The sequence below is a fragment of the Clupea harengus genome, chromosome 4, assembly GCF_900700415.2.
Source record: "Clupea harengus chromosome 4, Ch_v2.0.2, whole genome shotgun sequence".
In the NCBI taxonomy this organism is placed as follows: Eukaryota; Metazoa; Chordata; class Actinopteri; order Clupeiformes; family Clupeidae; genus Clupea; species Clupea harengus.
This window is the reverse complement of record NC_045155.1, coordinates 5,551,696-5,563,022: the sequence shown is the minus strand read 5'-3', so window position 1 is coordinate 5,563,022 and position 11,327 is coordinate 5,551,696. Positions and strand designations below refer to the sequence as shown.

At 40.3% G+C, this 11,327-nt stretch overlaps 1 protein-coding gene across 1 annotated transcript; it reads right to left on the bottom strand.

Annotated features, from left to right (window-relative positions):
• Positions 1-92: 92 nt before the first annotated feature.
• mapk13 (mitogen-activated protein kinase 13) lies at positions 93-10,784 on the bottom strand. The gene is made up of 12 exons (XM_012815697.3): positions 10,356-10,784; positions 9,705-9,834; positions 9,360-9,418; positions 7,732-7,837; positions 6,819-6,848; positions 6,045-6,092; positions 5,828-5,942; positions 4,942-5,013; positions 2,600-2,679; positions 2,401-2,479; positions 1,390-1,563; positions 93-371 (listed from the first exon to the last, which is right to left on the bottom strand). Exons 1-12 carry the CDS (start codon positions 10,469-10,471, stop codon positions 289-291), a joined length of 1,092 nt encoding a protein of 363 aa, XP_012671151.2. The 5' UTR covers positions 10,472-10,784; the 3' UTR covers positions 93-288.
• Positions 10,785-11,327: the final 543 nt, after the last annotated feature.

Genomic DNA, 11,327 nt, shown 5'->3' with positions numbered 1-11,327 from the left:
TCCACTGTGCCTCGTGCTTTTCTTGATAATTGGTCAAAATCTTACATGATAGCATAGGGCTGTCAGTTTTAAATAAACAGACACATGAGACATACAGTCACTGTATTTATTTAAAAAAAAAAAAAAAACAGCCCCCTTCCCACCATGAGCACAAAAACATGTCATACATTTTCATTTTTCAGATGTGACTCAGTATCCAGAAGGTAATTAGCTCCTTTACTGTCTTGCACAAAATTTGAGCACAGATATTTGTTTAGATTACCATTTAGTGTAAAATCTTTGAAATCATTATGTAATGGTCAGTGTATTTCGCCTTTTGGAGTCCCTTCTTGGGAAAGGTACAAAGCTCCTCACTTCCTTGAAAGATAAGCCTGAAAAAAGAAACCCACTAGTATTAATAGTTAATTTCAGAAGTTAACTTATAATGTCTAAGCAAACAAACACTATATTTCACAAACACATGGACTCATGGAGTCAAGTGACACATTCAGTGGCATAATCAGATAGATAAGAAAAAAGGAACAAAGAAAAAATACTGTTCAGAAATCAGTACAAAAAAGATACTACCCGTGCACACAGGGCATATGACTAGGCGTAATTCGTTCTCATTGGGATTGAATGGGAGACGAAATTCCTGCTGTTTGCCCGTCACGGCGAAGAATACGCCTCTGCATCCGATTCAAAGTTGCCGATTCTTTAACTTTATGCAAATGTAAACCACGTGAGAGCCCCTCAGTTCGGTGTGTGTGATTTGGAAGCCTATGTGGGTAGACGAAGCGTAGACCCCTAGACGATCGGCCTACCGGATGTCATTCTAGAATGTTGATTGGTTAAGACTAGTAACTTGGCAGGAATGGAAAGCTCAATTTATTTGTTCAGAGTAATCAGAAAAATCGAACCAAGATGGCGGAGTCTCGGGAGTCTGTTACTGGGAAATATTGTATGTGAATAAAGGTTTCTACACGACTTTTTATATGCTAAACGAATGCTGTCAGGTCAAAGAATATTTTAGGTCTTAACTGAAGCTCTCGACCATTATTGTTAGCTTGCTGCTAACACTTTAACTGAAAATCCATTAGAACACATAGTATCTATCTAGCTGCTTATAAGTTACATATAACGTTAGTATGCTGATATGAATTATATGGTGTTTCTGTAGAACATGAGTTTGATTGTTGTTTACTTTGCTCATGAACATATTTGTGGCAAATAATCCACTAACTAGCTATTTAGCTCTTTAGCTTCCTAGCCAGCCAGGCGATGTAGTGCAACTGAACTTGCAACTTGCACCCTCCCAAGATGAAATTTCACCTGACGAATTACCTGGTCATATGCCCTGTGTGCACGTACAGTTAGGCCTAAAAAAAAGATGAAAAAGCAGACACTCACGCCTCCACTCCTCTAGGGGCAATGTTGCATTGTCATGGCTGTCATCATATGGCAGTGGTTCAGGGCAGTCCTCGGGATCCCGCAGGCCATCAAAATATGGGTGCTTCAGGGCCTCTTCAGCAGTGATACGGGCTTCTGCATCCAGTACCAGCATCTTTTCCAGTAACTCAACAGCTATAATGAATTCATGACATAAGATATAATATAAATGTATACACTCTAAAGGCACCAACTTAAATCTAAAGGAGATTAATGCCAGTCCAAGGACTTGAACTATGGGGACACTACGTGATACGGGTGGCATTTGGAATCATCACCCATTGCAAGGTTGTATACCAATTTAGGTTTTGAAGCAGTCAAAGCCTGAAGAGCCAACCTAGTTCTCTAGATAGCTGATCAAACTGAATCTTGGGTGGTCAACTGTGTAAAAGGTATCACTGAGACCAGATACTCTAAAAGCTACCTTAAACCTGATACATAGTAGTGCTTACTGTGTCCACTTGTAATGACATCTCCACCTAAGAATGATTTGTCGCGACATGACTCCAAACTGTATACTGAACAATATCTTTGGCAAAATTAGACAACTATAGCCTACTAAAGTATTCATTCATAAGTGGTAAACCTCATGTTGTTACTTTGTGGTTGAGTGAGATTTGACCTTGTAACTGGCCTAACAGCTAAAAGTGTCTAAAACAAACAACTTAAGGGTGTCTCTCAGTTGGATTCAGGCCTTGAAGGTAGAAGTTTCTAAAATGTGGCCATCTACTGTCTCTGAGCCATTGCTGCTGTGTCCATCAGTAAACTTACTTTTTAGCAGTATAATGGTTATTGTTTCAATTCACATATTTCCAACTGTTTTTTTGTTAGAAGGAACATTTTTGAATAACTGTGGATCTCCTGTATTTCTTTCCTTTGTATTTGCTTTTTTCCCCTCAGACATAAATACTGGCACAGCTGTTACTTTGTTAGACACCTGTACATAACACTTCATAAGAGATATCCACTCACCCTTTGGACTGGCCCTGGGAAACAATGCAGAGAAGTCTTTCCGAGGGAAATTTGGGAGAGAGGCCACGTACGTTTTTGCCTGTTCCACAAAAAAAAAAAAAAATTCAACAGCAGACCCAACCTTGAGCCATTTTAGTCATTGCAAGACTGGTAAGTCATCAGAAAAGTATCTGATGTGACTGTGGATAAATAGCTGTACCTCCTGACTGTCCAATTTTTTTATGAAATCTGGTCCAGGTACTCCTGTTACTTTCATAATCTGTGTAATCTGATCCATGTCTGAGCAGCAAAAGTTAAAGATTACATTTAAAAGAAAGAGCAACACTGCATATAACAAGTTACAAGCGACAAACTAGTAAGGAAACTAGTGCAGTATTTGTTTTTTGGTATTGAAAAATTCAAACATTTCAACAACATTCACTTCTCTTATGGATTCTATGCATTACAATTCTTTGTTTTAGACAAGTTTTGATAGAAGTTTGCTGTAATACTTAAAAAAAACTTATATAGCGCTTTTCTAGGTACCCAAAGACACTTTACATAGGGCAAAGACAAACAAAACAAAATTGCTGTCAATTCAAAACAAAAGATCGTACTTGTAATCCTTTATATGTACTAATGCAATTAATCATTATACTCAGCAACATGAAGAGGGTTTGAAACTGAGGTTTGAAAAGGTCCAGACCCAGTGCAGTTAGCCTTCTCTTCTGTCACTGACACTCACTCAGGTGTCACACTCACTCTTACAATAGAGAGGAAGTCAAATGTGAAACTGCTTTCACTGACAAGTTTCAGTTGCATGTCTAAATTACATGAAAAAAAGGCCTTTTACTCAGGATAAGCGATATGGCCATGAGTGTATTTAAAAGTATGCAAAAATGAAGCCAAAGCACTAATGTTATGTAATGTAATGTGAAATTGTGAATGCACACAGTAATGACATTTTCCATAGTTTGTTTCACATTCTGTGGGTAAAAATAAGACATGGCATCTTTGATTCATAGGTTATGTTCAAACTGAATGTAAATACCAGTCAGATAACGAGTAGGCATGCATGAAAAGTTGTTTTGCATTCAGGCAGTGTAATTCATGGTAGGTTAGAAGTCATAACTCCATTCCCATCTATCTCAAAACAGTTTATATGAACAGTTCCAATCTGGTTTCCGTCCCCGCCATAGCACTGAAACGGCCCTTCTGAAAATCACCAACGACCTCCTTATTGCAGCTGATTCCGGTTTACTATCCATCCTCATCCTCCTTGACCTGAGTGCGGCCTTCGACACAATCTCCCACACCATCCTCCTCAACAGATTATCCTCCATCGGCATCACTGGCATCCCCCTTGACTGGTTCCACTCCTATCTCTCAGACCGCACTCAGTTCATCCAACTCAAATCCTTCCGTTCCCAACCGTCCCCTGTCTCCTCTGGTGTCCCCCAGGGCTCTGTCCTGGGTCCTCTCCTTTTCATTACTTACCTCCTTCCCCTTGGCCTTATTTTCCGTAAATTCAATATTCTTTTTCATTGCTACGCGGATGACACCCAGCTCTACCTCTCCACCAAGCCCAACTCCATTCTTCCTCCCTCATCCTTGACAGATTGCCTTTCTGCACTTCATACCTGGTTCACCTCAAACTTCCTCAAACTTAACAGTGATAAAACCGAAATCCTTTTAGTCGGTACTAAACCCACTCTACTCAAAGTTGACAGTTTTTCCCTCTCAATTGACAGCTCCATAGTTTCCCCCTCCCCCCAGGTAAAGAGTCTGGGTGTCATCGTCGACGGCTCACTCTCCTTCAAATCTCATATCAACATCTCCACCCGCACCGCCTACTTCCATCTCCGTAACATAAATCGCCTCCGTCCCTCCCTCACCCCCACACCACCTCTATTCTTGTACATAGCCTTGTCACCTCCCGTATCGACTACTGTAATTCTCTCCTCTTTGGTCTCCCCAGAAATCCCTCCATAAGCTCCAACTGGTCCAGAACTCAGCTGCCCGTATCATCTCCCTCACCCCCTCTTTCCACCACATCACCCCCATCCTACAGCAACTCCACTGGCTTCCAATTCACTTCCGTATCAACTTTAAAATTCTTCTTCATACTTTTAAAGCCATCCACAACCTTGCCCCTCCTTACCTGTCTGACCTCCTTCACACTGCCACCTCCACCCGCTCCCTCAGATCCTCCTCTTCCATCCACCTAACTGTCCCCTCTGCCCGGCTTACCACCATGGGGAGCAGAGCTTTCAGCCGCTCTGCTCCCAAACTCTGGAACTCACTCCCACCTGACATCCGAAACATTGACTCCTTCCCTCAGTTCAAATCCTCTCTCAAAACCCACCTTTTCAGGATTGCATTCTCACTGTAGTTGCCATGCTGTTTTTACTTGCACTTTTAATTTTAATTGTTTTGTTATTTGTTTGCTCCTGTTTTAAATTGTAAAGCGTCCTTGAGTGACATGAAAGGCGCTGTGAAATAAAATGTATTATTATTATTATTAATAAGGCCCTGGGAGGCTGATAAGGCGTAAGAGGATACAGTCTTTTCCTTTGAAGAGCGTCTTCCCATTGATCATCTCTGCCATGATGCAACCAACAGACCAGATATCCACTATGATGGAGGGAGATGCATACAAATCCAGTTCAACACAACACCATTCACAAACAACAGGCAATCAGAATCACCAAATAATGAATTCTTATTTTCTTGGTTATTCCAGATATTTCCTAAATGCATTATAAAATGTAGAAAGGAAGGAAATGACTAAAACCTAGAGGAGAGGGTTGTGAAATTCACATATATAACATATAAAAATCATTTTCAATTGTACATTTTTGGATAATTGATTTTAAGGTATAAAAATAGAAACGTTAAAGACTCATTTTATCTTTTGCAGTCCTACTATTCAGGAACTGAAATTCTATTAAATCTGTAGCCTACTTCATATATTGAATGAATGTCTCTTCATGTGCTGAAATATGAAAAGTATAGGTGTCATCCTCTACACTGTCCAAATAAAGCGTCAAATTCAATCACAAAATGTACTACTGTGGAACAAAGATGAGCAAAGATGAATGTGGGCCTTTGGGTGTTTATTATAGGCAGATGATACATTTGTTGTATCTTACACTGCCTTGTATCTTTGTTGTATCTTACCATCCCTTTTGGCCGTTGCCAATTTGTTTCCTGTGTGTTGGGTAGTTGTTTAACAAAGGACAAAGAAGGGAAAAATGCAAATAATGGTCCTGCAGAACTTCTGGTGTATTAACGAGCTGAGGTTCTAGAAAGTGCTATAGTTTCTATATTAGCATTAAAGAAATTTGAAAAGGATAAAGAACCACAAAACTACTCATAACATCTGAGCCTCCCCCACATCGCTAAAAGCCTGAAAAGTAAGGTTCTCAGTAATAGTAAGTTGTCTTGCCAGTCTGGGTGTAGTGCATCCAGTTTAGAATGACCTCGGGGGCGCGGTACCAGCGTGTCACGACATAGCCCGTCATCTCCGGCTCAGCATGCCGAGCCAAGCCAAAATCCAGAATCTGCATTGACATCAGTTCAAATCATCCACATCATTTAATGCTGCTGATAAACAGGCATGTTACTATGAGGTAAAAAGAAATGTGTGAAAGGTAACTGCGTACCTTCAGCTCACAATCCTGATTTACAGCCAAATTACCAGGTTTGAGGTCCTAGGAAAGTGAAGTGTCAAAAAAGGGTGGGGCAGTGATTACATGTCATGTGGTGAGTCGCACCTTCAAGGAATTACCTATTGCCAAAAATGAGAATCTCTAATGGGGCAGGCTTAGAGTGTGGTGTGTTGATAGTCACAATTGGCCATGCCATGCCAACACCATGCCATAAATGGGAGGCATAATGAATCCTTCAACAAAGTAGGGCAGCTTATGCAATTGCAAACTTGTACAGACATCATCCCGTTTGTCAACAGGTAGGCTATTACTATTATTGAAAGGCAATACAAATACATTTCCTATCAAACGATGATACTGAGTTACTGTCCAAGATAGCCTTTACATTTAGAATCAAATGCAGAATGTATTCTCCTCTCTTTGTTTATGGCTATGGCTATCGATGCTATCCAGACATAAGTTTCATTACAAGACATTCCTATCTTGGCTGCCAGGCACGGGCTGTACGCCAGTTTGCAACCAAAAAAAAAAAGTATTTAATTAGGTTTATGGTGCTGTCGCCTTTGTTAAGCCTAGCAAACACTTTAGGAAAGAGCTGGAACATTGGACTCTTACATTACTAAACACATTCTTCGACAGTATTTTACTAACTAAGATGTGCCATCTCTAGAGAAAAAACAGTACCGTTTCACTTTAAATCCAAAATAAATAAACAAATGAACATTGTCATAGACAGATGCATTTTAACGAGTTGTCAATCTCACTTACCCTGTGAATGATGCCTGCACTGTGAATGTACTGTGAGGATGACAGACAGGGAGAATTGCATAAGATGTTGTGCATGAACCTTTTTATGTTTTACAAATAAATCTAACTTCTGGCCAATGACCATTTGTAATATGTGGACCTGACAGCCCAATAAGGTTGTGATAACAGTGTGTGAAACGTTTGGCTGTGGTCATAGGCACGAGGCCAGAGGTTGAGTTTTATACAACATTTCTACAACTGACAGATTGAGTTTGAAGACACCAGATTGTGTTTTCTTTCGTTTGTCCCCATTTTATCTAGTCATTCATTCATTTATTCAGCAAGATATATTTCCAGCCTGAATTTTTTTACGCCGTCAAGTGTTGCCAAGCAACGAGTACTGTCACTCTGCAGCCAAGTTGAGTCAGAAAGGCTATTTGTGCACATTCATTTGTAAACTGTCTTTACGATACATGTTCTCCTACTCCATTTTCTCCCTTTCCTTACTCGAAAACTGTCAAATGTAATGTTCTAAAATCGCTGCCTGCTCTCTGCTCTGCTCTCTCACTTTGAATGAAAGAAATGTTAATGTCGTACAATTCAACAGTTAAAGTATATCAAACGTGGAATGATTACTAGCGGTGAAGAGTCTGAGTGTGATTGTGCCAGGATATCCCCACTCATGGAATGCCTCTTGTCCAATCAAAAATGTATAAATCGTTAGACCGAAGCTAACTGTTGTATAAAACACTTAAATCACTCTAAGGTTCTGCTCAATGAAAAAATAAATCATCATACTCCTGTAGGAACATTGGTTAACCTTTGTCCGTGCAGTATGCCTGAGACATTAAAATGTGAACATTATAGTACTATAAATTATAATTCAATTCAACTCTTGCCACTTGTCACAAACACAACTGAGTTTCAGCCAAACCTTGAGTCCACAAAGCATCTGATACACAAGGAACTGGATTCGGTCCTCTGACAGAAGTCCCCGCACTTTAGACAGGTCTGTGAACATGAATGGCATCACCAGATAGCTGTAACAAACATCAAGGGTTATGAATTCACATAAATAACATATTAAAAAAATCATTTTCAATTGTAAATGTTTGGACAATTAATTTTAAGGCATAGAAATAGAAAAGTTTAAGACTCATTTTATCTGTTGCAGTCCTACATAACCTATTCAGGGACAGAAATTCTATTAAATCTGTCGCCTACTTCATACACTGAATGTCTGTTCATGTACTGAAATATGAAAAGTATAGGAGTCATCCTCTACGCTGTCCAAAGAAATCACATGCGGAAGATTTAATTGCCTTGTCTTCACTGCTTTTAGTCAAAAGAGGTCAGCTCTGCTCTGTGTGATTTCAATGGCTGCTTCATGCTAGTGTCAAGCTATCCGTTACTTTTTTTGGACTCGGCTATTCTTAGGTTTACTCCATTTGCGCAAATGTCTATATTCACGCCGTTGGCATATTACATGCACCATTTCAGTTTTAAAATATACTACAACACCTGAAAGATCAATAGATTGAGTTTAGAAGAATCTTCGTTGAAAAGTCAGACCCAGTCTAAAGCCCATAGACGCTGACATTTTTCTCCCTGTCTATATTTTAAAGCTTAATAAATACACCATTGCACATTTATAATACACTACCCCACCTTAAAGATCAATACATAAATAAGTAACTAAATCTATGGGCGTATTTTAGAGAAATCTTTGTTTAAAATTCTTGAAGGGAAAGCATAATGCACAGGCCTGTCTTTTTGACAATGTTATTACTTAGCCTGTCCAAGACACAGTGCTTCATTACAAATAACAGTAGGATACCCATACCCAGGATCAGTCGTGTGTGAATAGGTAGCAAAATGTCGGCGTCTATGGGCTTTAGACTGTTGGTCAGACTTTTAAATCTATTGGTTTTGTTCATTCTTTGTGAATCTTTCTGGTGTGGTAGTGTATTACAAAACGTGAATAAGGACATTTGCGTGAATAACTTCAAATTCGAGTGAACTGAACTGTAAACACAAGAATAGCTGAGTCAAGAAAGAAAAGCGACGGATAGCTGGGCGCTGGTCGTTCTCATTTGGAGGATCCTGCTCCATACATTGATCCTCCATAATGGATATGCTACCAGATTAAGCTATGTTTTACAACGAACAACCAAGTCTTACAATTCAACATTTGGTGCTGTTGATTAAAGGTACAGTCTATGATTCTAATCCAATAGACTTTTATTGTCAGATACAGCACAGTCCTGGTGCTGTAAATGAGAAACAAACACAGTGGCTTGGACCTAGCCATAAACAATTCAAGCCAACCAACATGTTGTTTCAGGAGCATAGAAGGGAGGGGTGTAATTTGATTGGCTGTTGAGCTGTAGTATCAACAACCTTTTCTCAGAATTGCAGACTCCATCTTTAAGAGAATCATCCATACTTCTGTCTAAGCATGCTGAACTTTTGGACGTACTCCAGTACTGTGTTTGCAAACCTTTCAAGTCACTAGCGTGCTGTGCTGTCGAGAATGTGGCTATATAACTGGGCGTGACTCACAAATCATGGAAGTCCTCCAGACAGGTCGCAGGTGTGAACACATCCACGAGCCCAATCACCTGGGCAGCAGGGATATGAGAAATCAGAGCATGAGGTGGACAGAAAGTGCATCGATGACATCACTCGTTTTATTGCTGGGTCCTGTCCTGGCCCTTGGAATGATTCATGCTCTACTATGCAGTGTTCTTGTACGAACAACACCTTGCCTAAAGTCAGGTGATTAAACCAAACACTGCAAACAATATACTCTATACAGGGCCTACTGCAAAAATATTAGAGGGTGGGAGTTCCCCCGGTGCTAGTATTTGAGAGAAGAGAAATAGTAATATTGTGTAGCCTACTTACATTCTCATGCTTCATGTGTTTGAGAAGTCTCAGTTCCCGATACGCTCGTTTTGCGAATATCTCTGACTGGAACGGACGATGTAGCTTCTTGATGGCCACTTTCTCTTTGGTCTTATCGTTTTTTGCGGAGCTGAGATGAAAACCGAATGCAAGGTTAGTTCCAAAATATACTCCATTGCATTCTATCGTTACAGTATGGGGCTTAGATTTAGGCACAGAAGTAGCCTACTTGCAAGGACGTCAAGTGGGCTAACGGACGACAACTCATAAAGTCTAAACAACGATAAAGTCTACCGTAAAATGTAAAGATCAACGAGACAACACTGCATAGAAATGAAGTAAGATAACACGTTATCAACTCAAAGAAGAGTACTGTGTGAGGGGCAAAAGTTTCACTATGCTTGAACAGCTTTGAAAGTAGCTTAAGAATATTATGCAACAGTTTCATTTTTAAACGGGGGGAAAAAACATATCAAATGTACGCCTGCCAACACTAGATGCAAGCGTCTGCTTTACACTGGTCTTTCTTCAGGAGCATAGTAAACACTATCTGCTTCCCAGTTGTCCCAATTGTCAAGTTACAGTGCTCGAAAAATGACGACTCCATAACTGAAAACCAATAGATCAACAACAGAGGTGGAGACAACTCACCAGACGGTGCCGTACGCTCCTGTTCCGATTTGCTTCAGAGATTTGTATTTGTACGGCACTTCCCATACTGTACTGTTGATTTCTTCACTGCCGAACTGCAGTTGTTGGGGTTCCATTTGTTATGGAGAAATACGACATAGAAGCCGTCTGGGAAAAGCCTACTGCTCAAGTGAAGAAATCGGTCGAAACGGATGGACCGAATGTAACACCTCCCACGCGGCAACTCTGCATTCGTTTCAGTTTGGATGATTAAAAGGTCACAACTGACAGTCTCACTTTATTATGCACACATTTGCGTCCAATATTTACTGTAGTTCTTCAGTCCGAGGAAGCCCATGGGTACACATACAAAATAGTACCAGAATGTATGCATTATTTTTGGTTGTGTACACAAGCCATCCCCGGTGAGCCACTTAGCGCATAGAGGCGATGATTCACCCACCCTCCCACTCACATTTTTCATTCTACCGTGTGCAGGTTTTGACAAACACGATTTCCGCTCACAGCCTCTGCCTGTAGCTTCTTGAACAGTTAATTAGCCTACTCTATCTTAACCTGTTGGTTCCTTGTGTGATCACAGAGGATCTAAATACAATGTAGCTGTACAATGCCTGATGGTTTGGCGATGGTTGGTCCAAATGTAGATCTACTGTAAATTTTAGCTGCGCAACTTTTGAAAATGCCGGAGCACGTATCAGACACATGCAGTACTGGTGCAACAAGTCGGCTGTAAGTGTAAAGATGACAGATGCTTAGACTAAGGAGCCTAAGGCTACATCTTCACAGGACTATTTGGAGGCGATGCTCTCAAAAATTGATTTGCTACCTATTCACACACGACTGATCCTGGGTCATTTACAGACACGACCCTCATTCTTTTCCTCTCTAAAAAGATGCATGTTGCATGTACATACATTGACCACTAGATGGTGGTGAATGAGTAGATTTCGATTTTCTCCTGGAGGTCCTTGT